Consider the following 27,919-nt stretch of genomic DNA (forward strand, 5'->3'; position numbering starts at 1 on the left):
GTCCTTCTGGATTGGGGGTCCTTTGCACAGATTGGTGCAGTTATAACCGTGCCTGGCTTGGATTGGGTCCCTGAACATGTATATGAGGTGTCTCTTTGTTCTGGTACATAAACCCCAATTGGTACGCCCAACTGTATACAAGCCAAAGTCTCAGTGCAGCAGACCTGCAGCAGACAGCTCAGGCTGCTGCAGAATTTACTCCTCGCTCCAGACTTCCCAGTTGACACAAGAGGGGTGCAACTCTTGCTGATTCCTTGCTCTAGCTTCCAGCAAAAGTTTATCGTTCTGCCGCATGGCTCACTGAGTGTGTATGTGTGTGTGCTCATAGTATTCAATCGCTCCCGATACAGACACTCCCAGAGGAGTCTGCCTCCAGTAAAGAGGGGACTCTCCTCCAGGAACAGCGACGCAGAAAGAGCAGCAACAGGCATACTCCAGCAAGCTCCTCTTGGGCATAGCTGTCAACCGTCCCTTATTTGGCGGGAAAGTCCCTTATCCCAGCGCCGTGTCCCACTGCTGTCCCTTATTGATGATGTCCCTTAAATTTCCCAGGTTTCAAAGGAAGCAGCTCCTCTCCCTCCCTGCTGGCCTCCCTGCTCCCGCTAGGCTGTGCTGCGGCTGTGCCACCGAAGGACCCGGATGAGATGGGCAGCCTGGTACGGCCTATGAATTGCTGAGGAGCCTTGAGAGGAGAGTGAGGGCAGCCATAGAGAAAGCAGTTGAGAGAGAGGAGGAGGAGGTGCGGGCTGGTGTTCCAAGGGTTCAGCATAGAGGGGGAAAGCGGAGGAAGGACCGCAAGCGCTTCTCCCATAGATTTGTAGTGGTAGACTAGCACAGATAGTCTGATCTGCGGGTTTACTTCGGGCGCTATTCCCCCCCCCCCTTCCTCCCGCCCTGCCTGATGGAACTGAGAGCTGCAGATGGAGCACGAGAGAAAAGATACAGAACTGCAGCAGCATTTTCGTAGCTTGGACTTCATTTTGCGTGAAAAGTGGTTGCTGCTTGTAGTTATTTAATTGCAGTGTTTCATCAGCTGGTGTCTTGAGCAGCAACCTCTGGAAACGAAGGGCTAAAAACCAGCGCTGCTCTCCAAAACTATCTGGTCCCTTTTAACTTCGTATTTCAGTTGGTTGGCTAAAATCCCTTATTTTGGCCGCTGATCCCTTATTTCCGAGGCTGCTGGCCCCTTATTTTCAAATCTATAAATTGACAGCTATGCTCTTGAGAGTGTTTAATTCTTAATTTTAGCAGACCAAATCTGCTAAATCCTCTGGGGAGATGTAAAATTGTGCCTCCAGATTTCATAGCAGCATAGAATCGAAGAGCTGGAAGGGCCGTGTGCCCCGGCCCCCTGCAACTGAATTTTGAAAATCTGCCCCTCTTACGCACTTGTCTCAATCCCAGCTTAGCCTACAGCGTCTGAGTCATTTGGTCCATGTCCCTCCCGGGTGACACTAGTTATAAATTAATTCCTTCTGCTTCCAGGCCCAGAGAAAGCACACTGGTACCCTTCTAGACATTAATAAAGGATCCTTGATCTCCATCAGCGGACTCCGGCTCCACGCAGCGGCCTTTTCGCCGGGTCACCCTGCGGTTGCGGTGAAATTTGGCGTAGCAGCGTAGGCCTAAATTGGGAGAGAGGGGCCTTGAGTGAGGAGAACGGCAAATTTGTGATGAGAAAAATTCAACGTTCCCTCAGCCCAAGGAGAAATCAACTTTCTCCCGAGGAAAACAAAAACAGATTGTTACCCCTGATATTGAATATTTAGAAGGTCTAACTGGATATCTAATTTCCAGTCAATCAAATGCATCGTTCCCTCCCCTCCACACATATTTTATCCTCACAACCCCCCTGCAAGGTAGGCCAGTCTAAAAGTGAGGCTGACACCCTAAGCTGGTCCTCTATGGCTAGGCTGGCCTTGCCTTGTTTTCGGTGTCTGATGGCAACTCATCAGTCATTTGAACCCCTCATAGGAGAGGCTTGCTCCCCAGTGCTTCCCCCCCTTCCTTTCCCCCTTTTATTGTTATGATTATTTTATTTTGACAAAGTAATAATAATAAATAAATGAGAATAAAAATGTGCGCCCCACCACTGAGACCGTTCCATTGTAACTAGCCAACCTCCCAAAATTTCAACACCTCTTGCGATTGTTTGACCCCTTTCCGTTTTTACAGTACGAATTCGACAAACACCCTCCGTATCTCCTAAAAATCATTTCTCCTGCATACTCCCTTTCTTACCTTAATGGCACATGTCAATTTATCATTCATAGCTATTTCCCACACCTCTTTATACAGTGGAACCTCGGGTTGTGGACGTAATCCGTGACGGAGGCACGTCCGCAACCCCGGTGCGATTTGGCGCTTTTGCGCATGTGTGAATGGCAAAACCCAGAAGTAACCCGTTCCAGTACTTCCGGGTTTCCCGCGGTCCACAACCCGAAAACACATAACCTGAAGCGTCCGTAACATGAGGTATGACTGTACCATCATTCCATTATATTCTGCTTGCCCCTTCCACTTCCTAGCTATCATAATGCGTGCAGCTGTCAATAAATTTATGATCAAGCCCTTCATAGCCTGCGAACCTTCCACGCCATCGTAAATTGAGAATAATGCTACCTCTAGATCAGGCATAGGCAAACTCGGCCCTCTAGATGTTTTTTGGGGCTACAACTCCCATCATCCCTGACCACTGGTCCTATTAGCTAGGGATGATGGGAGTCGTAGTCCTAAAAAGATCTGGAGGGCCAAGTTTGCCTATGCCTGCTCTAGACTTTCGGTCAGCTTTAACCCAGTGATTTCTGTTATCTCCTTAAACACCCTATGCCAGAAAAATTGCACATATTTACACCCCCATCACACATGAACATAATCCCTGGTTTCCTGGCGATCCCCAGTGCTGTGTCACTGGGGAGGGGGACAGCTTCAACCCTCTCCCACCAGGCAAGTGTCAGCCCTCACCTTCTGTGCACATACAGTCATCGTAGCATTTGTTGTTAAGGCCGCGGTTGTGGGGTTTGCAAAGGTGCTCCCGTAGATCACAGCAACATCCTGCCAATTCAAAGAGGGAAGAAGTTAAGAAGCATCCAAACTCTCTTCTCTAGCTGCGTCTGGACCACAGTGTTATGGGTTTTTTGGGGGGGTCAGTCTGGATGACCTCTGAGGATCCCTGCCAAAGGGATCTCTGGCCTCAACCAGAGCCAGGGCTTTTTCAGCTGTGGCCCCGATCTGGTGGAACGCTCTGTCACAAGAGACCAGGGCCCTGCGGGGCATGACATCTTTCCACAGGGCTTGCAAGACAGAGCTGCTCCACCTGGCCTTTGGCCAAGGCACAGCCTGACCCCCTCGTTTGGTAATCCTCACAGAACTCTAGCCCAGTGGTTGCCATTTGATTTTGAATTGATTTTAGAATATCGATTTTAGAATGCTGTGTTACTTTTATTGCTGTTAGCTGCTCTGAGCCCGGCTTCGGCTGGGGAGGGTAGGATATAAATACTATTATTATTATTGTTGTTGTTGTTGTTGTTGTTGTTGTTGTTGTGATCCTGCGTATGGGAGTCTACACTCTACAGGAAAATTTGTCAGGGTTGGGTCAAGATAATGAATAGCTTTAGCAGCTCAGCTAAGTACCCACCACTTGCATCTCAAAAGAGTGGGCTCCATTGCCATGGAGACAATTAGCTGGGCCTTTCCCTACCTCACCTGGATGGAAGCCACTGTATTCTAAGATGGAGAACAACAGGCCAAGGGGGACTGTGATTTGTGTGAGAGTTTTTTTGGCCGGTGCTGGAAGCTGGAGACACAGAAATGTCTTGCTCCAAGCCAGACTTGGGGTGCTCCCCTGGAAACCAAACGGGGAAGCAAGAATCTTTTGGGCTTGTTAATGCCATTCTCTCTCCCATCTCACGCTCAGGTTGCAGGTGTAAATAAAACCATATATCTACAGTTCCCAGGGTGCTTTGGGGGGAGTCATGTGCTTCAAATGAGCCGTGGTGTGGATATCTTCGCTCCTCTGGATTGGTTGAGGAGGGGCGGGGAGGGGGCTGCTCTCCTCACATACAATTCTGCCCGCCTCCACCGGCGCTAGTCCTCATGAAAGCTGCTGCTGCTCACCTGGGAGGCAGTCAAGGTGATGGTCGCAGGACTCTCCCTCGGCGGGGGTGGTTTCGTTGCCCCCGTTCTTGCCACGCTGTTTGTCTAGCGGGGGAGAAAGCGAGAAAGGATGAGAAAGGGCCCGGGGGGGTAAAGGTAAAGGGACCCCTGACCATTAGGTCCAGTCGTGACTGACTCTGCGGTTTAAGCGCTCATCTTGCTTTATTGGCTGAGGGAGCCGGCATACAGCTTCCGGGTCATGTGGCCAGCATGACTAAGCCGCTTCTGGCGAACCAGAGCAGCGCACAGAAACGCCGTTTACCTTCCCGCTGGAGTGGTACCTATTTATCTACTTGCACTTTGACGTGCTTTCGAACTGCTAGGTTGGCAGGAGCTGGGACAGAGAAACGGGAGCTCACCCCGTCGCGGGGATTCAAACTGCCGACCTTCTGATAGGCAAGTCCTAGGCTCTGTGGTTTAACCCACAGCGCCACCTGCGTCCCAAGGGGGGGGTAGAGGAGTATAAAGACCTGTGTTTTACATGGGTAGGATTCCCATCCATTGTCCCACCCACTTTTGCCTCTTGCCACACCCACTTTTCATTCTGGCCCCACCCACTGCCAGGAAATGAGCCCGGGAAGGTTGCTGACAAACGTATGAGACCCTCAGGCTGGTTGCAATTCCGCAAGAAATTAATCTTTTAGCATTGATAGTATATTTTGGGACTCCATGCCTACTGATGTTAGGCAGGTGCCTCCACTGTATTTCTGGCCAGTGGGTGTTTGTTTTAATCCGGTTTTTAGCTTATTGTTGAGTTTAATTATTTTTGGGAAGGTTTGCCATAGTTGTTTTTGAGTACAGTGGTACCTTGGTTCTCAAACGCCTTGGTTCTCAAATGCCTTGGTACTCAAATGCCTTGGTTCCCAAACACCAAAAACCCGGAAGTAAGTGTTCCGGTTTTCGAATGTTTTTCGGAAGCCGAATGTCCGATGCGGTTGTCAGCTATTGTTTCCGGGGGGGCCAGCACCAATCAGAAGCCATGCCTTGGTTTTCAAACATTTTGGAAGTCAAACGGACTTCTGGAACGGATTAAGTTCGAGAACCAAGGTACCATTGGATTTGGCACTTTTGTTTTCACTATTTATTCTGCTTTTTTTAAAAAAAGGCTTTTTCGGTTCATTTGTTTTTGTGACTGTGTGGAACCCAGTTCAGCTACTGATTGATTGACTGATTGATTGATTGATTGATTGATTCAATGACTGACTGTGGAAATGGATAAAAGCCCCCCATCCAAACAATGACTATTATCAGTGCTGGTAAGAAAAAAATATAATTTTAATTTTTATCATCTACAATACAGCCGCCGCGAGCCCGGCCTTGGCTGGGGAGGGCGGGGTATAAATAAATATTATTATTATTATTATTATTATTATTATTATTATTATTACTGTCTTATTTATTTTATAGTACAGTACATTGATTATTGCTTTCATTTTATGGATCAGTGGTCTCGTTAGATAGTAAAATTCATGTTAAAAGGGGTTGTTTTTAAAAGTCTGGAAAAGATTAATCTGTTTTGCATTAATTTCTATGGGAAAGCACCCCTTGGTTTTGGAACGGACTTCCGGAACGGATTAAGTTTGAGAACCAAGGTACCACCGTATGGGTGTTTATCGTTTTATTCTTTCCGTAAACCGCTTTGCTGGTGTTTTTGGTGTGTGTGTTTTTTAAGCAATCAAGCGGCATATAAATTTTGTGAAATAAATAACCCCTAGGGATCGGGACCTTCTGAACTACACCACCACCCACCCTGCGAAAAGGAGATGATAAAACAGGGCACACCTTTCTTCCGGATTGAAGGCCACATATCCGGCCGGAGATCTTCGTAGTCAGTCCAGTCAAAGAGCGTCATGTCCAGGGTGGGCATAACGTCGCCTTCTTGCCTGACTCGCACCCGAGGCCGGGCGGACGTTGCGTGGAGGGCAGGGGGCTCCTCGGTGGATGCCTTTACCGTGGGGCCCAGGAAGGAGGTGGGAGGCAAGCCGGCCGAAGACCCTTCCGCGCCGTGAAGGGTCTGAAGCTGCTCCTCAAAGCTTTCGGGTTTCTTGTATAGGGCGCTTGGACCCGGGTCAGAGGTTTTTCCTGCAGGGGGTGGAGAGTGAGAAATAGAGCGAAAAGAACAATGGACAGAGAAAAGTTTATTCTCCCTCTCTCATAGCGCAAGAACCCGATGGCGTCCCATTATCCTTTTTATTACTTGATAAATTTCTATTCCACCCTTCATGCGAGCATCATGGGGGAGTTTACAATATAAAAGCACAAAAATACCGTATTTTTTACTCTATAAGACTCACTTTTTCCCTCCTAAAAAGTAAGGGGAAATGTGTGCATCTTATGGAGTGAATGCAGGCTGCACAGCTATCCCAGAAGCCAGAACAGCAAGAGGGATTGCTGCTTGAATATTTTAATCAGAATATTTTTTTTCTTGTTTTCCTCCTCCAAAAACTGGGTGCGTCTTATGGTCTGGTGCGTCTTATAGAGCGAAAAATACGGTACATAATGTTGTAATGAGAGAAAATAATAACACCCTTCCTGTGTTGAAGTTGAATGTTGGAAGGTTCAGGATGGGGGGGGGGGGAATACTTTTCCTGTTAAACCCCCTCCTGCAGGAGGCAGCAATGGCCATCAGCTTTTTATTATTATTATTATTTTATTATTTATACTTATTATTTTATTAGTATCCTGCCCTTCCCGGCCAAAGCCGGGCTCAGAGCGGCTAACATCATATAAATAAGACAATATGCATAATACAATATACGCTATGCAAATAAAATAACATTCAACATTCGTTAAAATAATATAGAATATTAAATATGGCAAATCAAAAGGGAGGATTTTGCAACACTGAACAAGATATCTTTGATTTTATGGGTAAAGCAAGAAGAAAAAGGTTTTAAAGGTTTTGAACAAGAATGACCTCCTTTTTAAAAAATGGAATGAAAAATAATGGGAGATAATTTATCATGCTAACCATTTTCGGGGGTCTCTAAGAATTGTAATTAAGAAAATTAGCAAAAATAAAATAAAATCATTCTTTCCAATGACAGTTTTCATCTTGTGAGTTCTTTTCAGAATGCAGCAATCTGATTGGTCCTAGAACCATAGGATTCAGAATGCAGCAGTCTGATTGGTCCTAGAACAAGAGGATCCAGAATGCAGCAGTCTGATTGGTCCACAGGAGCCACCCACTCCAGCTCCACGTGGCAGTGAATCCGCAACCTGATTGGCCTACAGGAGAATCCCGGAATTAGCCAATCACGTGGGTCCATTGTGTAAATAATGTACAGTGGTACCTCGGGTTACATACGCTTCAGGTTACATATGTTTCAGGTTACACACTCTGCTAACCCAGAAATAGTACCTCGGGTTAAGAACTTTGCTTCAGGATGAGAACAGAAATTGTGCTCTGGTGGCACGGCGGCAGCAGGAGGCCCCATTAGCTAAAGTGGTGCTTCAGGTTAAGAACAGTTTCAGGTTAAGAACGGACCTCCAGAACGAATTAAGTACTATTTCTGGGTTAGCGGAGTCTGTAACCTGAAGCGTATGTAACCCGAGGTACCACTGTACAGCATTAAATATTAAAAACTTCCCTATTGCAAATGCAATTCTGGTTCTAAACGCAGCATAAGGGGTCTCTATAGTATAGTGTATTTTTTAGTATAGTGTATTTTATAGTATAGTATAGTGTATTTTAAAATGGGGTTTCAGAGTTTTTAGGGGTTTTTGAATGTTTTATGTAGATTTTCAGTTTCATTGTTCTGTAGGGGACAATGACCATAAAGATATCGTATATATCGTATCGTATATAAACAGGCAACCCTCCATCACCCCTCGAAGGATACCTCTGTGCTGCCTCAATCTGTCTCTCCGGCTGTGGCGCCTGTGGTCCCGGTTCTGCTTCTTCACCCGTTCGGACCCAGGGGCATGGTTTTCCTGATCGGGATACGGAAACTCAAAGCCTAGGAAAACGTCCTTTTGCCGGAGGCCCGCGGGCCGCTCCATCCGCCCTGGGTCGTCGACCAATGCCGGCCGGCTCAGTACCCGCAGGCCGGGCCCCTCTCTGCCCCCTCTGGGCGCCGGCATGCCATAATGGGCCCGGTCGTGTTTGCCCAGGCCGCCGTGCCCGCGGTGGTGCGCCGTGGTCCGTATCATCGGGTGCGGCCAGGCATCCCGGCTTGGGAAGCTGTTGCCCACCTCGGGGAGGCTGGGGGGCGCGGCGGGCCCAGGGTCGAGGGAGTCCGTGGGGCAGACGGTCAGGAGGCAGAAGGCAAAGATGGTGGAGGCAGAGGGGGAGGCTGTGCAGGCCATGCTTCCAGGTGCCTCACCTGTAACAGAAGAAGCAGGGTGTCAATTTGCTGTTCACCAATTGCATTTATTTCCCACCTGTACGCCTGTTCAACATCAACTTTGTTGGACTGGTCATGTTGTGTGGATGCCTGATGATCGTCTTCCAAAGCAACTGCTCTATTCCCAACTTAAGAACGGAAAGCGTAATGCCAGTAGAAGAAACGGACGCAGGTATAGCAAGAGAAGATCAGAAAATATTCCTCTATGCTACAGGAGCGGCAAGGATCCTAATTGCTAAAAACTGGAAAAAAGAAATTGTGCCAACAAAAATGGAATGGCAAGACAAACTGTTAGAGTATATTGAACTGGCTAGATTAACAGAGGCAATTAGAGATCATACTAGACAAGAATTTCAAAAAGCATGGGGGAAACGCAGAGAATACTTCACAAAACAGTGCCCTAAAATTCATACCTGGACTTGTTTCAATTAATGTCTGCAGGAGACTTTGTGGATATTTAAGTTATAATTAGAAAATCTTAATAATTATTCATAAAGGAAACAGCTTATAAGAAGTAAATAAGGAGGCCAGAAACAGGATAAAGGAAGTATTTTATTTGCTTGTTTGTATTGTTGTAAATTATGCTTGTTTGTTAGGTTTGTGTCTGATGGGGGTGGATTTCTGTGTTGGGGGGTGGGGGGGTTGTGTTATGTTGTAAATAAAATTTCCAATAAAAAATTATAAAAAAGGGAAAGCATAATGCCAGCGGTCAACAAAAGAGGTTTAAAGACTCTCTCAAGGCAATTCTTAAAAAATGTAGTATGAACACCGACAACTGGGGAACACTGGCCTGCGAGTGCTCCAGTTAAAGAACAGCCTTTACCAAAGGTGTCATGGGCTTTGAAGACATTCGAACTCAGAGAAACGTGCTAGGAGGAAGGCACGCTTGGCAAACCTTCACTGTGATCAACCTCTGTCCCCACTGTGGAAGGATGTGTGGATCCAGAATTGGCCTCCACAATCACTAACGGACTCACTGTTAAAACCGTGTTCATGGAAGACAATCTGACTTGGCTACGAGGGATCGCCAAAGAAGAAGACGACACCTGTCAGTTCAGGACACACAAGCCTTCTTCTCCCCTTCCCTGATTTTATTCTCACAACAACCCTGTGAGGTCGGTTAGGCTGAAGGACAGTGGTCAGCCCAAGCTGTGTTCAGGCAAGACACTTTTGTCTTGCATGTTCTGTTTGTGAAATCAAGTGTTGTGTACTGCAATGCGCTCTCTGTGGGGCCTACCTTTGAAGGGGATTCAGAAACTACAACTACAGTGGTACCACGGGTTAAGTACTTAATATCGTTCTGGAGGTCCGTACTTAACCTGAAACTGTTCTTAACCTGAAGCACCACTTTAGCTAATGGGGCCTCCTGCTGCTGCCGCGCTGCCAGAGCACGATTTCTGTTCTCATCCCGAAGCAAAGTTCTTAACCTGAAGCACTATTTCTGGGTTAGCGGAGTCTGTAACCTGAAGCGTATGTAACCCGAGGTACGTCTGTAATCCAGAATGCAGCAGCTGGACTTGCACTGGGAGCAGCCACTGGGACCTTATAACACCAGTCCTGAAAGACCTACGTTGGCTCCCAGTACATTTCCAAGCACAATTCAAAGTGTTGGTGCTGACCTTGAAAGCCTTAAACAGCCTTGGCCCTGTGTACCTGAAGGTGCATCTCCACCCCCATTGCTCAGTCCGGACACTGAGGTCCAGCTCCGAGGGCCTTCTGGCAGTTCCCTCCCTGTGAGAAGTGAGGTTACAGGGAACCAGGCAGAGGGCCTTCTCGGTGGTGGCACCCACCCTGTAGAATGACCCACCAGATGTCAAAGATAAAGAACTACACAAGTTTTAGAAGACATCTGAAGGCAGCCCTGTTTAGGGAAGTTTTTAATGTTTGATGTTTTATTATGTTTTTTATATGTGTTGGAAGCTGCCCAGTGTGTGTGTGTGTGTGTGTGTGTGTGTGTGTAAGCACATGAATCCCCGCAGAGAATCTTGGGATCTCTAGTTTGCAAAGGGTGCTGTAGCTCTGGGAGGGGTAAATTACTAGCCATGATGGGTCTACTCTGCCTCCACTGTTGGAGGCAGTGAATGTTTCTGAATACTAGTTGTTGGAAACCACAGGAGGAGAGAGAGCGCTGTCGTGGCTGGGGAAACCCAATCAGATGGGCAGGGTATAAATAATAAATTATTATTATTATTATTATTATTATGGGAAGCGGGTGGCGCTGTGGGTTAAAGCCTCAGTGCCTAGGGCTTGCCGATCGAAAGGTCGGCGGTTCAAATCCCCGCAGCAGGGTGCGCTCCCGTTGTTCGGTCCCAGCGCTTGCCAACCTAGCAGTTCGAAAAGCACCCCCGGGTGCAAGTAGATAAATAGGGACCGCTTACCAGCGGGAAGGTAAACGGCGTTCCGTGTGCTGCGCTGGCTTGCCAGAGTAGCTTTGTCACGCTGGCCACGTGACCCGGAAGTGTCTGTGGACAGCGCTGGCCCCCGGCCTCTTGAGTGAGATGGGCGCACAACCCTAGAGTCTGTCAAGACTGGCCCGTACGGGCAGGGGTACCTTTACCTTTTATTTTTATTATTATTATTATTATTATTATTATTATTATTATTATTATTATTATATCAGGTCTTGCTTGTGGCTTTCTCATTAGGCCATGCTGAGAACAGTATGCTGGACTAGATGGGCCAGAGGCCTGATCCTGCAGCCTCTTCTTAGCTTCTGAAAGGAATTCCTTTCCCCACCTGGGAACTGTAGTTTGTTCAGGGTTGTGTGCATTTAAGCTCTGTTTTGGGAAAACTACAGTTCCCATCTTAAAAAGCACCTTGCTGACAAAGGTCCGTATAGCTAAAGCTATGGTTTTCCCAGTAGTGATGTATGGAAGTGAGAGCTGGACCATAAAGAAGGCTGATCGCCGAAGAATTGATGCTTTTGAATTATGGTGCTGGAGGAGACTCTTGAGAGTCCCATGAACTGCAAGAAGATCAAGCCTCTCCATTCTGAAGGAAATCAGCCCTGAGTGCTCACTGGAAGGACAGATCCTGAAGCTGAGGCTCCAATACTTTGGCCACCTCATGAGAAGAGAAGACTCCCTGGAAAAGACCCTGATGTTGGGAAAGATGGAGGGCACAAGGAGAAGGGGATGACAGAGGACGGGATGGTTGGACAGTGTTCTCGAAGCTACGAACATGAGTTTGACCAAACTGCGGGAGGAAGTGGAAGACAGAAGTGCCTGGCGTGCTCAGGTCCATGGGGTCACAAAGAGTCGAACACAACTAAACAAGAACAACAACAGTTCCCATAATTATTTTCCTGGTGGAAAAAATTGGACACACACACAAGCACAAACACACAGACTTTGAATGCTGAGTCTGCTTTCCTGCACCCAAGAATCAGGTGCAAAGGCAGCCCCAGAATGCTTTCATGTGCAAATGAAGGCCATTAATCAACCCAGCGTCTCCCTGTCATAGAAGAGTGACCCTGTGTGCGCAGGGGTGCCTTCCAATGATGCATTGCCGCACGCCAGCTGTTGCGCCCTGCCACATCAGGGCTGTCCTGCCAGATCTGGTTGGCACTCCTGGCCTGCCTGTGCTGCACAGCTGGCTTGCCTTCAGTGGAAAAAAGTCAGGAAGTTGAAGATGCTGAAGCAGATGGCGAGCAGGTGGCCACCCGACTTGTCACTCACGCATCCGACCTTGGAGCGAAAAATAAAACTCCAGAGGGAAAATCCCTCGCCTTCCCAGAATCGAAAGCCTAGCGATAATTAATCAATCTGCGCCTTGACTGTGACCACCTTCACGCTGATGGAATGAGCCTCCAAATGACGACAAATGCCTTGCATTTAGAAATCTAGTATAAATGCATCACACTTAAAAATCTAATGTAAATGCCTCACATTTAGAAATCTAGTATTTCAGGGACAAGGGTTCAAACTTAGCAGAATCCCTCCGCTGCTATTTACAGTGGTACCTCAGGTTACATATGCTTCAGGTTACATACGCTTCAGGTTACAGACTCCACTAACCCAGAAATAGTACCTCAGATTAAGAACTTTGCTTCAGGATGAGAACAGAAATCATGCTCTGGCAGTGCGGCAGCAGCGGGAGGCCCCATTAGCTAAAGTGGTGCTTCAGGTTAAGAACAGTTTCAGGTTAAGAACGGACCTTCAGGATGAATTAAGTAAGTAACCCGAGGTACCACTGTATTTACTTATGGTGTTGATATACTGTTTCATCATTGGCATTTGCAAGCAATGTGCATCAGACAAACCAAACAGAGTAACACAAGAAGATCACCTTCAAACACCTACTGGAATACAAAAGCCTTTGTTGTATGCCTGATGTGCAGATATGAAGTTGCCTGCCTAATCTCATGGGGGTGGGAGTTCCGCAGGCTTTGGGCATACAACAATGAATGCCCAGCTTCTGGTCATTACGAGCCATATGGGACTGCCTGTAGACTTCCCCCAGGATTTCAGTGATAGGGTAGGGATATAAGTTGTTAAACGTAAAGGGACCGTTGACCATTAGGTCCAGTTGCGGCCAACTCTGGGGTTGCGGCGCTCATCTTGCTTTATTGGCCGAGGGAGCCGGCATACAGCTTCCGGGTCATGTGGCCAGCAGGACTAAGCCGCTTATGGCGAACCAGAGCAGCGCACAGAAACGCCATTTACTTTCCCGCCGAAGCAGTACCTATTTATCTACTTGCACTTTGATGTGCTTTCAAACTGCTAGGTTGGCAGGAGCTGGGACAGAGCAACAGGAGCTCACCCCATCGCGGTGATTTGAACTGCCGACCTTCTGATCAGCAAGTCCTAGGCTCTGTGGTTTAACCCACAGCGCCACCCACGTCCCTATAAGTTGTTAAGGGCCTCATAAATTAATGCCAGCGTTAGCTTTGGAGCCCTGGAGTTATATGCTCTCAATAGTTTATCCCTATCTACAGTCTAGCTGCAGAATGTTGCACAAGTTGGGGCTTCCAGTCTAAGTCCAAGGGCAGCCCCACACAGAACACGTTGCAGTAGTCAAGCCTATGTACCTACCTGAACCTTAAGGAGGCCTTTCTCTGTGTTGTTCTCCATCACTCTGAAGTCCAGAGCGAGTTTTGGGTGGTGGCGTCCCTTGCTATGGAATGCCCCACCTAGCAGAGCCCACAGAGACACTGGCACTGCCAGTTTTAAGACTTTTCTGTCCTCCCAGACCTATTTTTGAAAACGTTAGCCTCTGTGGTACTTCTGGTGGTTTTTCGTTCCTGTATTTGATGGTGATTTTTCCCCGGCCTGGTTGCCTAGAGAGTGCACCATAGGCGACCAGCCAAGTTGCGATTTCCCTCGGCTGGTGTTTTCCTGTGAAAATTGACAGATCACAGCGGAAGCAATGCCTTGCCCTGAAAGGAAATCTGGGTGGGGAGGCATCAAGCATCCCTTTGTCAGCCAACTGGTTAACGGCAGCCAAGTAAATGTTCCAGGGCTTCTCCTCCACCAGAAGCGACGTGTAAAAAAAGAACGAAAGAATTGAAAATGACGGAAACCAGATTGGCGTCTGTTACTTCACCAAGGCCAAGGAAACTGAGGAACATTATCAACAGCAAGAAACAGGTTGTATCATCTCCCCCGCCCTCCTCGCATGTTCGTCTACAAAGCCGCTTTTCTACAAAGATATATCCGAAGGAAGAATTAGATTCTGTGATGGGCGATCACAGTGGCTGTCTCCATGCCATTGTCTTCCCTGATCATCTCACATGCCCGCAGCAGAAAACTTTGGTGGAATAGCAGCAGGGGCTGGTACAGGCACAGATTTGGCCCTCCAGGCCGAACTACTTGGCCCTTCTCACTCCAGGCCATGCCCCTTGCCAGTCCGGTTTTGAAACCTCCTAGAGAGGAGGTTTTCAAGCTTTTTGGGTCCACGGCTCCCTTAACCACAGTGGTACCTCGGGTTACATACGCTTCAGGTTACATACGCTTCAGGTTACAGACTCCACTAACCCGGAAATATTACCTCGGGTTAAGAACTTTGCTTCAGGATGAAATCGTGCTCCAGCGGCGCAGCAGCAGCAGGAGGCCCCATTAGCTAAAGTGGTGCTTCAGGTTAAGAACAGTTTCAGGTTAAGAACGGACCTCCGGAACGAATTAAGTACTTAACCCGAGGTACCACTGTATATTATTTCTGCGGCACCCTTGTGGTGCTTCAGAAGCCCAGTTATGTCACACCTAACTGGGTGTTTCTAAATCTGGTCTGTTTCTAATTCTGAAAGTTAAATTGTTGTAAATTGTCCACGGACAGCTTTCCGGGTCATGTGGCCAGCATGACTAAACCGCTTCTGGCACAACGGAACACTGTGACGGAAACCAGAGCGCACGGAAACACCATTTTCCACTGAGCCTCTTGGGCTTGTGGATCAGAAGGTCAGCGGTTTGAATTCCCGCGACGGGGTGAGCTCCCGTTGCTCGGTCCCTGCTCCTGCCAACCTAGCAGTTCAAAAGCACACCAGTGCAAGTAGATAAACAGGTACCGCTGCGACGGGAAGGTAAACGGCAGGTAAACATTTATTATTCATATCAATAATTTTATTATTTATACCCTGCCCATCTTGTTGCGTTGCCCCAGCCACTCTGGGCAGTTTCCAACACATATTAAAAATATAATAAAACACCAAACATTAAAAGTTTCCCTATATCGTTGTTTCTTTCCTTGATGAATCTGATCAGAGGACTTTCCTCAGGGAGGGTGCCACTGCTGAGAAGGCCCTGTGCCTGGTTCCCTATAACCTCACTTCTCACAGCGAGGGAACCGCCAGAAGGCCCTTGGAGCTGGACCCCAGTGTCCGGGCTGAATGATGGGGGTGGAGACGCTCCTTTAGTACTAATACTAATTATAATTAATTCCAATCATAATATAATCTCTAAATTCACCTGCTCTTTTCCCAAGCCAGATCAGAAAACAAGAAAATGTTTTAGAATTCATCTATAATCGGGAAAATTATGCCTAATTCGAGATTTCGACAAGCACTAGAACCTCCAGGCACTTTTAATATGATTTGGCTCCTTTTCTTACATATACAACGGAACCATCTTTATGAAGCGTCCCATGCCTGTGGCAAATCTGGAGCTATACTTGATAATCCAATAACACCGTTAGTCTTTCCTTGGACTTTTGTTGCTTTAGCCCATGTGAAACTGCTTAATCATAGAATTGTTGAATCACAGAATTGTAAAGTTGGAAGGGGACCCTAAGGATCATCTAGTCCAACCCCCTGCAATGCAGGAATAAGCAGCTGCCCCATACGGGGATCGAACCTGCAACCTTGGAGTTCTCAGCACCACACTCTGACCAACTGAGCAAACCAGCCTGTATTTTATACTTTGGGTTTTTCGTCTTTTACTTTTCAGCTGTTCTCTCGGTTCTACATACATTCCATAATGAATTTTTTTTAAAAAAAACTTTTAGCACCACCCACAAATAAAACATAATAATGAATAGCACAATCTCTGGGTCCACCCGCCCGTTCCCCAAGCCGGATCATCAAAGAACCAAGCATGGTTGAAACGGGGCCAGTTGCACCAGCCAAGACTTATTATCCTCCCTCTCCCCCCCCCCCTTAAAAAAAAAAATCCCACTGTGGCGTATATATATTTGCACAAAGCCGCTTGGCAATCCATCAAGCGAGTTGGCATTTTCGCCGGGCCGGAGGAACAGGTGCGGCGTCGTGCTGGCTGCGCTTTCTCCACGGCGCCCGGGCGAGGGAAGACTGCGCGCGTCCTTGGGGAAGCGCATTTGAAAGGGGAGAGAGAGAAAGAGCCAGAGATTGTGCTGAAAAGACAGGGGGAGCCCTCCCCATTTTTATATTTTCCAAAGCGACGAGAGGAAGGAGTCCACCTCCCTCCCTCCCTCCCAGTCCCCCGGGTCCCCCACATTGCGCGTCCGAGGCGAGCCCCAATGCGCCACCAGCGGGCGCGCCGTCCGTGCCAAAAACTCCGGGCGCGTCAATGGGACTTGGCAGGGGCGCGCCGGATGATGGACGAGCGTCTCGGAAGCGCCCGTCGGGCCCCGCGCGCACCAGCAGCCGGGCGGCGAGGAGGTTCTCGCAGGAAGGCGGCAAGAGCAGGCGAGACGGGGTCCCATTGTGCCGGGCTCAATGCGGCGAGCCTGCCCCGCTGCGCCGGCCTCCATCTGCTCGCTGCGCGCCCGGGCCTGGGAGAGACGGGACATGTTTGGAGAGCTCCCGGGACCCCGCCGAGCGCGCGAGGCCTCGGCGCCCCCAGTCCGCTGGCTTTGCAAACTTCCCAAGAGCAGAGAAGAAAAGCGCCCCCTAAGGATCCATTGGAAGCCCCTCTTCTTCTTCTTTTCTGGGGACTGGTCTATTATATCCCACCCCCGACCGTTTCCTGCACATTCAGCCCGCTCTGAAAGCAGAGGTCGCCCCCTTTGCTTCAACCAGCCTCTCTGTCTTTTAAATTCCTTGCCAACTCCGGCAATTCGTTCCTCACAAACGGCCCACCAAGGACTCCGGACAAGCGCGTATCCTTTCCAACTTGGGGAGGCGTCCCCCCCCTCCCCAACTTCCCTTTCAAGAACAGAAGAAAAACGCGGCTGGATCAGGCCCACCGCCCATCTAGTCCAGAGTCCTGTTCTCACAGTGGCCAACCTATTTATAATAATAATATAATAATAATTTATTATTTATACCCCGCCCATCTGGCTGGGTTTCCCCAGCCACTCTGGGTGGCTATTTCTCCCAATCTGGTCATGAATGTACCGCTGATTCTATTTTTGTCTTATGTTTTTTATTTCATTTTATTTCATTCCAACTCTTTGCATGCCACTTAACACTGCTGTTTCTTTCTCTTTTGCTTGTATAATTTTTTCAAGCATTTTCACAATAATCTTCATATCCAATAGTTCCATAAATTGACTTTCCACCCCCACTTCTGCAGAGTTTTCCCTGAAACCTTTTCTACTGCATTATATCTCTATACAGTACACAAAGTTTCTCTAGTACAGTTATTTTATCATTCTTCTTCTGCTGCTTTTATCTCGAATAGTATTTTTTTAAAAAAATAGTCCACGAAATGAAAACTGCTGTTTCTGAGCAGGGTGTGTACCCAGGTTGGAAAAAGGTACCCCAAGATGTGCACAGATACGTTCAGCTAGGAAAAAGAAGAGCTGGATCGTTTCCAGTGTTAGACAAGTAGAACATGATAGCCTTTGGTCCATTAATCTCAGCAGGTCTAGCGCAGAGGACTCAGTTGGGTACAATGTTTTCTGTTTTATTTTAGGGTTTATTTTCATGGGCATAGCCAAGGGAGGGGTAGGGGGGAAGCTTCCCCTACCTCCCAGATAAGGGAAAACAATAGAAATACTTAACTGACCAATCACATCGGTTCTGCCCCCCCCAACAAAAGCCTGGCTACGCCCATGTTTATTTTTATATTTTACTTTTTATTTCATGCGATTGCTATAACCTCCAAGTGGTTTTCAAGGAATACCAAAATTATCTAGTAAAAATACCAGTTTAACACTAAAAAAATTAATTAAAACCAACAGTAAAAAAGAAGAAGAGAAAAACACATTGGCAGCTATGTGTCTGGATAAAGGTAAAGGGACCCCTGACCATTAGGTCCAGTCGTGACCAACTCTGGGGTTGCGGCGCTCATCTCACTTTATTGGCCGAGGGAGCCAGTGTACAGCTTCCGGGAGGTCATGTGGCCAGCAGGACTAAGCCGCTTCTGGCGAACCAGAGCAGTGCACGGAAACGCCGTTTACCTTCCCGCCGGAGCAGTACCTATTTATCTATTTGCACTTTGATGTGCTTTTGAACTGCTAGGTTGGCAGGAGCAGGGACCATGCAATGGGAGCTCACCCCGCTGACCTTCTGATCGGCAAGCCCTAGGCTCTGTGGTTTAACCGACAGCGCCACAGGTGTTCCTAAAGGAAAATGTTTTAAGCATACAGCAAAGGGATCTGCCTGGTGCTTTGGTTCGCCAGAAGCGGCTTAGTCATGCTGGCCACATGACCCGGAAGCTGTACGCCGGCTCCCTCGGCCAATAAAGCAAGATAAGCGCCGCAACCCCAGAGTCGGCCACGACTGGACCTAATGGTCAGGGGTCCCTTTACCTTTTACTGGAGAGACAAAGCGACTTCAATACGATGACTTCTTCTGGAGAACAAGATTGTGGGTAGATTCAGCTCGAAATGCAATGGAATTGACAAGCTGAACTCGGGTGGATCATGCAAGTCAATTCAAATGGGATAACGTGCAAATGCGGGAAACCAAGAGTCTGTGTTGCCTGCAATCACGCCCGTTTTCCTATTTTAATAGATCTGTATTATCCACATGTATTAGATGTGCCAATGTCAGGGTGTGGTCATTCATCGTTTGCTCTTCTGCAACTTTTGGGGCTGCATTACACACCACACATTTAAAGAGCACACAAACACCCAAAAGTGAATCCTGGGAGCTGTAGATTATCATTTACAGAACTATCGTATTTGTCGCTCCATAAGACGCACTTTTTTCTTCCTAAAAAAGTAAGGGGAAATGTCTGTGCATCTTATGGAGCGAATGTGTGGTCCCTGGAGCCGAATTGCCCAGGGGCAAAAAGCAGATCATGGTTTTTTTTGGTTTTTTGAAAGAGGGAAGTGGGTGTTGAAACAAAGCTGTTGATCGTTTGCTGATCGGGGAGAGAGATAAGGGACGCTAGAGATAAAGGAGGCTGCCTGGGAGAGGGGAGGTAAAGACAGCAAACTTGCAAAGCCGGAAAACAGGAAGACTAAAGCAATAAGGAGAGAAATTAGAAGAAAAGGAGGAGCACAAAACTGTTCAGGCTAAGGAAAAGACACTAAGGCAAGCAAGAGGGAAGGGAGTGTTGAAAGGAAACAGCTGATCGGTGGGATTGGAAGAGAGATAAGGGAAGCTAGCGGAGGCTGCCTGGGAGGGGGGAGGTACAAGCCCATGGATCCTCAGGATTTTTACATTGGATCACCCCAAATTCACCATCAGATCACATTTTGTGGCCACAGCATGAACCACAAAAATCATACATCCAGAGTTTCGTTTAGAATATTTTTTTTGCTTGTTTTCCTCCTCTAAAAACTAGGTGCGCCTTATGGTCAGGTGCATCTTATGGAGCGAAAAATACGGTACATATGCAGCACACTAAAAAAACTAGAGTTCCCAGGTGGGAGAAGGAATATGCTTTGAGAACATAAGATGAGCTTGTTGGATCAGCCAGTGGCCCATTGAATCCAGCATTCTGTTCTCACAGAGGCCAACCAGGTGCCTGTAGGAAACTTTCAAGGAGGACCCAGGCACAACACAACTGGCGTGCCGCAATGCATTATGGGAAGGCACCCCCAGCCGCCCCTGTAAGCAGGGCCGCTCTTCTATGGCAGGAAGACGCTGAGTTGATTAATGGCCTTCATCTGCACATTAAAGCATTCTGGGGCTGCCTCTGCACATTATTCTTGGGTGCAGAAAAGCAGACTCATCATTCCGCTCCCAGAAGAATTAGGCGAACAACAACAACAATTTATTACTGATACCCCACCCATCTGGCCAGGTTTCCCCAGCCATTCTAGGCAGCTCCCAACAGAATATTAAAAACATGATAAAACATCAAACATTAAAAACTTCTCTAAACAAGGCTGCCTTCAGATGTCTTCTAAAAGTCCAGTAGTTGTTTATTTCCTTGACATCTGATGGGAAGGCGTTCCACAGAGTGGGTGCCACTACTGAGAAGGCCCTCTACCTGGTTCCCTGTAACCTCACTTCTCATAAGGAGGGAACCGCCAGAAGGCCCTCAGAGCTGGACCTCAGTGTCCGGGCAGAACGATGGGGGTGGAGATGCTCCTTCAGGTATACTGGGCTGAGGCCGTTTAGGGCTTTAAGGTCAGCACCAACACTTTCAATTGTGCTCAGAAACGTACTTTACCCACCCCCCTCCACAGAGCTACAATGCACAGAACCCTGAACCAACTATAGTTCGCAGGTGGGGGAAGGAATGTGATTTTAGAAGCTAAGTAGAGGCTGCTGAATCAGGCCAGTGGCCCATCTAGTCCAGCATCCTGTTCTCAGTGTGGCTCGATGGGAAAGCCACAAGCAAGACTGAGCACAAGAGTCCCCTTCCTGTGGGTCCAGCAACTGGTATTCAGAAGCATTACTGCCTCTGACCATGGAAAGGTAAAGATAAAGGTAAAGTCCAGTCATGGTTAAGTCCAGGCAAAGGCGACTATGGGGTTGCAGCGCTCATCTCGCTTTCAGGCTGAGGGAGCTGGTGTTTGTCCACAGACAGCTTTCCAGGTCATGTGGCCAGCAGGACTAAACTGTTTCTGGTGCAACAGGACACTGCGACAGAAACCATACACGGAAACGCTGTTTACCTTCCCACCACAGCTGTACCTATTTATCTACTTGCACTGGCGTGCTTTCGAACTGCTAGATTGGCAGGAGCTGGGACAGAGCAACAGGAGCTCACCCCATCACAGGGATTCGAACCATCGACCTTCTGATGGGCAAGCCCAAGAGGCTCAGTGGTTTATACCATAGCGCCACCCATGGAGACCCAGCATAGCCATTGTGGCTAGTAGACATATTGTCTTCCAATAATTTGTCCAATCCTCTTTTGTAGCCATCCACATTGGTGGCCATCACGGCCTCTTGGAGGAGTAAGTTGCAATGGGTGAACAAGTCCCTCCACATATGGGACATGATCAGCCTGGCACCTGAATCTTATCTCAACCCTGGCAATGGAACGAAACCCTTCACTATGCCCAAAGGCAAGCAGGCTAGCTTAGGGGCCACAGGCCAGGATGTATCACACAACACACAGAGAGCTCTGTCCTCCTACAAAGGGGAACAGTTGGCTGGGGGGCCCTTAGGAGTAGGGCTGGGCGATATCCAGCTTTCAACATTGTGATATATCCCCAGTTAAACATCACGATATACCAAAATACAGTGGTACATTGGTTATTGCCTGTTGTCTTTGTCCAGCTGGACCATAAAGAAGCTGATCGCCGAAGAATTGATAATTTGAATTATGGTGCTGGAGGAGACTCTTGAGAGTCCCATGGACTGCAAGAAGATCAAACCTCTCCATTCTGAAGGAAATCAGCCCTGAGTGCTCACAGGAAGGACAGATCCTGAAGCTGAGGCTCCAATACTTTGGCCACCTCATGAGAAGAGAAGACTCCCTGGAAAAGACCCTGATGTTGGGAAAAATTGAGGGCACAAGGAGAAGGGGACGACAGAGGATGGGATGGTTGGACAGTGTTCTCGAAGCTACCAGCATGAGTTTGACCAAACTGTGGGAGACAGTGGAAGACAGGAGTGCCTGGTGTGCTCTGGTCCATGGGGTCACGAAGAGTCGGACATGACTAAACAACAACAGCAACCTTGGTTATTGAATTTAATCTGTTCCAGAAATCCATTCGATTCCCCAAACCATTTGAAAACCAAGGCACAGCTTCCAATTGACTGCAGGAACTTCCGAAAAACGTTCAAAAACTGGAACACTTATTTCCGGGTTTTCAGTGTTTGGAAGCCGATTTGTCTGACAACTAAGCCGTTTGAGAACCAAAGTACCACTGTATGTCTAAAATAAGGATGGAGCTCTGAAGAGGCAAATGCTGGCTTCATGGTTTCCCCGCATCGTGATTTTTTGCCAGTGTCTGCTCTTATGATTTGCAGGAGGCAAGGGAAAGCTGAGCCTGCAGAGTTAACAAGGGCTGCAGGAATCAAGAGAAGCATTGGTTTCCCCGCACATTTGCATAGCATTCACTTCACGCTTCGCAATACATTGCCAGGCCAAGAATTACGCAATTGCTATCATGATATGGACTTCAAACCTGATTCACATCTGATGTCAGGGCTGCCCTTGACCAACATCATGACAATGGAGGTGGAGAACAGCACACAGAGTCAAAAGTGAGTGGGGCGGCAAGGCAGGGCAAGGCGGCAACCCTGGTTCGCTTTGAGCAGCAAAATGGGACACGCCAGCCCAGATCTGGAGGTTCCCATCTCTTTCTAGGACAAGACTGAGAAGGCTGCATCCCTCCAGGACTTACTGTGCTGCAACTCCCATCAGCCCTGCCCTTTGGTCGTGCTGGCTGCATCTGATGGGAGTTGGAGTCCACCAACTCCAGGTTGGGGAAGCCTGAGTTAAAGAATGGAAAGTTGGTTTGGTATGGCTGGCTGGGCTCTGAAATGTTTGATGCTCACCAACCGTAGACCACACAGTACACTTCCAGTACAGTGTACTAATGCCAGTGTCCTGGAAGAAGGAAAGATCACCAGTGTTGAAGCAATTATTCTTCAACATCAACTTCTTTGGACTGGTTGTGTGTCTGATTATCGTCTTTCAAAGCAACTACTCTATTCCGAACTTAAAAATGAAAAGCGTAATGCTGGTGGTCAACAAAAGAGGTTTAAGATTCTCTCAAGGAAAATCTTAAGAAGTATAGTATAAACACCGACAACTGGGAAACATTGGCTTGCGAGCGCTCCAATGGGAGAACAGCCTTTACCAAAGGTGTCATGGGCTTTGAAGACGCTCAAACTCAGGATGTAAGGGAGAAACGTGCTAAGAGGAAGGCACGCTTTGCAAACCCTCACTGTGATCAACTCCCACCCAGAAACTTATGTCCCCACTGTGGAAGGACATGTGGATCCAGAATTGGCCTCCACAGTCACGGACTCATTCTTAAAACCTTGTTTATGGAAGACCATCTTTCTCAGCTACGAGGGATCGCCAAAGAAGATGAAGACCACACAGCAGAACACAGTTAAGCCACTGGGCCAAGGGAAGAAGAAGAAGAAGAAGAAGAAGAAGAAGAAGAAGAAGAAGAAGAAGAAGAGGAGTTTGGATTTGATATCCCGCCTTTCACTCCCTTTAAGGAGTCTCAAAGCGGCTAACAATCTCCTTTCCCTTCCTCCCCCACAACAAACACTCTGTGAGGTGAGTGGGGCTGAGAGACTTCAAAGAAGTGTGACTGGCCCATGGTCACCCAGCAGCTGCATGTGGAGGAGCGGAGACTCGAACCCAGTTCCCCAGATTACGAGACTACCGCTCTTAACCACTACACCACGCTGGCTCTCAGTGTGGTGTAGGGAACCTTTGGTCCTTTGACTGTTGTTGAACTATAACCAGGGCTGTCCCAAGACATTTTGGCACCTGAGGCTAACCACAGAATACTGCCCACCCCTGCCAGGGAAGAAGTGGTGAGCGAAGATGTACATCAAGGAGATAATTAAAATCTACATCAGGACCAAAGGTAAATAACTATATTGGGAACTAGGGTTGGAGGAGACCAGTAGCTAAGAGACTGGTGTAGGGGCTGCATTGCAGGGGCAGATCTCACCTCCAAGGATTGTGTCTCAGCTGTCAGCTGAGGAATGCCCCCAGAGGCCAAATTTTCTGCCTCCGTGGATCCTGCCGCCTGAGGCAGTTGCCTCACCTTGTCTCATGAGTGACTCTCATAATCCCCGGGCCTTGGCCATGCTAGCTGAGGCTGATGGGAGTTGTAGTTCAGCCACATCTGGAGGACCCGAGATTCCCCACACCTGCTCTGAACCATGAATGAATAAACCATGGTTAAGCATTCTGTGTGAACCAAGTCCTTAGCAGAAATCCGTTAAGCCTTAACTATTCAGAATTCCAGAATCTCTGCCGTCTTGCTTTGCAAATTTAATCCGCACCAGTGGATCACCATGATTCCTTTTTCTTTCTCTTTTTAGTATATCATGCAAGACTGATGTATGCCCAACACAAGATCTCCTGATAGATCTCTGGCGGGTTTTGCTATAGATTTCTGACTCCCACTCGTTTTAACAGCTACAGGAAAATGTATTTTCCCACCTCAATTAGGCTGCTGAGATGAAGACAGTCCACCAGGAGGGGGGCTGTGTCTGAAAGGATTGCAAGTTCAGTCCTGAACATAAAACCCTAGGCTCTGAGTGTGCTCAGAAGCACTCTGATGTGTTTATTTTTAAAATTAATAGTATGTATTTTGCACCCAGCTCCGGTTGGTAGATTTTGGGGGTCCCAATATAAACTAGGGTAGATCTGACAAGCCTGAAATTGTACCGTTCCTGACCTAAGGAATCCCCATTGACATTTCTTCTTGAATTTCAAATATCCCTTGCGGCAAAACATTGGGAACATTAATTTTGAATGGTTCATCTTAGTTTTTTTAAAAAAAAAATTTTTAAATCCTAATAAGATTCATGCCTAGGTCCAAAGTGTGGGATTCCCTGATGCCGTTCATTTTATAATTTGGACAATTTCGTACCGCTTAATGACAGCTGTCTCTATGTACAGGACACTCAGTGAAACAAACAAACAAAATGAGTTAAAACTCTCACATCAACATTCAATTAAAAAGCCGTATTAGAAGGAGACTCTTGCATTTTTAAGTACTCACGCCTAATATTTTATTTTGTGCAGAGAAAAGTCAACATTTAAAGAAGTGTACTGCGCCGGGTTCAAGGACAATATTTGTAACTGGTTTCAATTGGATGTGTGTGTGCATGTAATCTTCTGGATTTTGAAATGTGTGGGAGTAAATGGGCAAAATTTTACTCCTTATGGCCCCCTTTTCCTCCAGCCCCCACCCAAAAAGAATCCAACAAGCCCCCCCCCCCCCCAAGTCTCATCACAAAGATGCAATCATATTTCTAATCAAACCATCTCAACTGGAGATTCTGTGACTCTTCTGTGACTGGAGATTAAGGACTCTTAAACAGAAGAGGCAAAACTCTGTCCGTATCATAAAAAGAAAAGGGGGGGGGGACATCTGCCCAAGATGGGGTCGCTAATACGTCCCTCCTCTGAAACCGACCTATTGCCACTTTTACAAGTTACCGTCTGCAGCATGAAACATTTCATAAACACACACACTTTACTCTCTTTCAAACTGCAGCCACGCTCAATCTAGGAAACCTTTTTTTGCACAAACTCCAGAGATGTAGAATTATCCCTTGGAGACAAATTGGCTCAGGTGAGCAGAAAATGGGGGTGGGGGGGGGAGAGAGAAAGAGAAATAGACCCCCCTCCCCATGCAAAAGCTCTGAAATGTGTCTTTGTCTCAGTTCTCCAAGGAAATGGGGTGTCCCTGTTCAAGGGGGGGGGGGGTGGAGCTATTCCAAAAGAAAGGGACTGGATCTTTGCTAAATCATTTTATTTGACTTGAAAAGTGTCCAGGCTTGGGGATTTGTGGGTGAAGGCGTTTGGCCACGATCCAGGGAGGAAGAAAGACAACTTCCACCTCGTGCCTTAATTGCTTTATGAAATTATGGGTTGGTAACGGATCCAAGATAAGCCGCCTGTAACCCTGAATTTAAGACTACTATTGATAAGGAGGGTCTTAATCTCCACCAACCCCCGAGGCTCCCCATCTAAAGCAAACCTCAGCAAGTTACTTTATATGTCAAGATTTGTTCACCGTCTGTCGTTTTTAAAAATACACACGCGTCCCAGGGAGCTGCGCAACAACAAGAAGTGTGTGTTAAAACCTCGTTCACATCCCACACAGGATCTACGTATGCGCAGTTTGAAGCCAAAATAGAAAAAGTCGAATTCAAATTAAATGAAAACTGGAGCGACTCAAGAGCAAACTGATATAATTCTAGGCTGCTAGAATTATAACGTGCAAATGGAAGCTGGAGACTTGCTCTGCCTCCGGGGGCTGTTAGTTCCTACTCAGAGTAGACCCACTGAACTCCATCAAGATGACGAACTTGAGTCCATGCATGGGTCTGCTCCAAGTGCAACTTGGTGGGCTTACGATCCGTTGGACCTAAGGTAGCGATGCCCATTAATTTCTGTCTACTCTGAGTAGGGCTAACATCTGCACCATTCACATGCCCTTGATACACATCCTAGCGTGGATTGGGAGCGGGGAGGGGGAAAATTGATAAGGATAAATAGGTTATATATATATATATATATATACACATACACCTCACTTCCGTGGTACCTTCTGAATTTCTCATTCTCAAAAAGCCCCAAATCTCCTATCTATCTATCTATCTATCTATCTATCTATCTATCTATCATCTATCAAAGCGACTAACGAAAACATTTATTTCATAAAATTTATATACCGCTTGCTCGCTTTAAAAATCCCCAACGACTCCTCACATGTCTAAAATGACTACCTTATGGGGAGATAATCTGAAAATTCTTTAAAATTCGATGCCCGAACCCTCACCTTTTTAAGAATAAAGAACATAAGGACAGTTTAGGAAAGGCACCCACCCACCAAATATTCCCCCTGTTCAAAAATAAATAAAAATATTTTGCTCGGAGGGAAATCTGGGGAGATAAAGAATTCCCAGCACGCGCCAGGCTGCCGCGCAGATGCCGCGGTAGATGCGCGCGTGCGGAGCTTACCTGCTTGCTGCTAAGCCAGCGCTGGGAGGCAGCTCGGCTGGTCCAACGCGGCGCTGCTTTCTCCTGAATCCCGAAGTGCTGAACGGGAGGGAGAGGGGAAATAGAGGGGAGGGGAGAGAGGGGTTGGGCTTAGGAGTATATTCCCCCCCCTTCTTAAAAAAAAAGTGAGGTGCGGGGGGTTTTCAAGAGCAGGGGGGAAACTGGGAGGACTTTTTCTAAAGCTCCCAGACTTAGAAAGAAACAGTGTTTGAGAAGGAGCGTGCTTTGCTGGGGAGAGGGGTGTGGTTTGTGTGTGTGTGTGTGTGTGTGTGTGTGTGTACGATTAGGAGGGGGAGTGATAGATTTCTATGAATTGCAAAGAGGGGAAGGCGCGCTCCCGTCGCCAGGCGCGCGCGCCCCCGGAGCAGTGCCGGGGAGTTGCTGCTCGGTCTGGAGACAAATGCACACGCACACAAAGGAGACAAAGGGAACTGGTACCCAGTAGCCTAGATGTTTTAAAAAGGCGACAGTCCAGCAATTATATGTAATATTCTCTCTCCCAGGGAGGTTAAGGGGGTGGGGGAGATTGGCTTGCTGTGGGGCGGGAGAGAGGGGGGTGGGTCTAGCCTGGCGCTCCATTCCCTCTGGGTGGTGGTAGGGGGTCGTTTCTCTCCCCCTCGCCACCTCCATCATCTTCATCCCGCCTTCCTCCTAGAGGATTGTGGGAAACTCCCAAAGGGTAAATTGATGCCTTTGAGGAGGGGAGAGGGGTAATGACAGCGAGACCCAGAGGCTCCTGCTGAGCTGGTTAAAACGATTCTCTCTCCTCTTTCCACGCACACTCTTCTACCTCTGCCCAGGAGAATAGAGGGGAGGGGTCTCCACCTGGGTCTCCCGCCTCTACATCGACTTTATTCATTGTGAAAACTGATGACACCCTTGCTACCAGTTATGTGCTTCGGGGGTTTTTTTCCTTCGCTGTTCTGTGGTTTTTCAGCTTTGCTAAATCAATTCTAAAACCGCTTAGCCTTAAAAAAAATAAAGTAAAAACTAAGTGAGGTG

At 47.6% G+C, this 27,919-nt stretch overlaps 1 protein-coding gene and 1 long non-coding RNA gene across 6 annotated transcripts; both read right to left on the bottom strand.

Annotated features, from left to right (window-relative positions):
- DRAXIN (dorsal inhibitory axon guidance protein) lies at positions 1-27,422 on the bottom strand. 5 transcript variants are annotated; one of them, XM_083454175.1, is made up of 7 exons: positions 26,879-27,422; positions 15,404-15,425; positions 7,998-8,480; positions 5,938-6,237; positions 4,117-4,200; positions 2,965-3,054; positions 1-1,625 (listed from the first exon to the last, which is right to left on the bottom strand). In XM_083454175.1, the coding sequence occupies exons 3-7, from the start codon at positions 8,461-8,463 to the stop codon at positions 1,513-1,515; spliced, it is 1,053 nt and encodes a 350-aa protein (XP_083310301.1). In that variant the 5' UTR covers positions 8,464-8,480; positions 15,404-15,425; positions 26,879-27,422; the 3' UTR covers positions 1-1,512. The 5 variants fall into 5 exon arrangements, with proteins under 5 accessions (XP_083310301.1, XP_083310299.1, XP_083310298.1 ...); XM_083454173.1 differs by lacking the exon at positions 15,404-15,425 and having other exon boundaries at positions 26,879-27,421; XM_083454172.1 differs by lacking the exon at positions 26,879-27,422 and having other exon boundaries at positions 15,404-16,057.
- LOC310683959 lies at positions 5,275-5,859 on the bottom strand. Its single transcript, XR_014514591.1, has 2 exons — positions 5,566-5,859; positions 5,275-5,354 (listed from the first exon to the last, which is right to left on the bottom strand). It is a non-coding gene; the product is annotated as an uncharacterized lncRNA (long non-coding RNA).
- Positions 27,423-27,919: the final 497 nt, after the last annotated feature.

This window comes from Podarcis tiliguerta, assembly GCF_965153285.1.
Source record: "Podarcis tiliguerta genome assembly, chromosome: 8".
NCBI classification, from domain to species: Eukaryota; Metazoa; Chordata; class Lepidosauria; order Squamata; family Lacertidae; genus Podarcis; species Podarcis tiliguerta.

Bases quoted from the DNA above. Each gene is read 5' to 3' on its own strand.
- DRAXIN (XM_083454172.1), bottom strand. From the start codon at position 15,455: ATGAATTCTAAAACATTTTCTTGTTTTCTGATCTGGCTTGGGAAAAGA. The intron at 6,238-7,997 runs GTATCCTTCGAG...CACCCCCTGCAG, and splicing joins CAGATTGAGGCAGCACAGAG to GAAAAACCTCTGACCCGGGT. The intron at 3,055-4,116 runs GTGAGCAGCAGC...TTGAATTGGCAG, and splicing joins TCACCTTGACTGCCTCCCAG to GATGTTGCTGTGATCTACGG.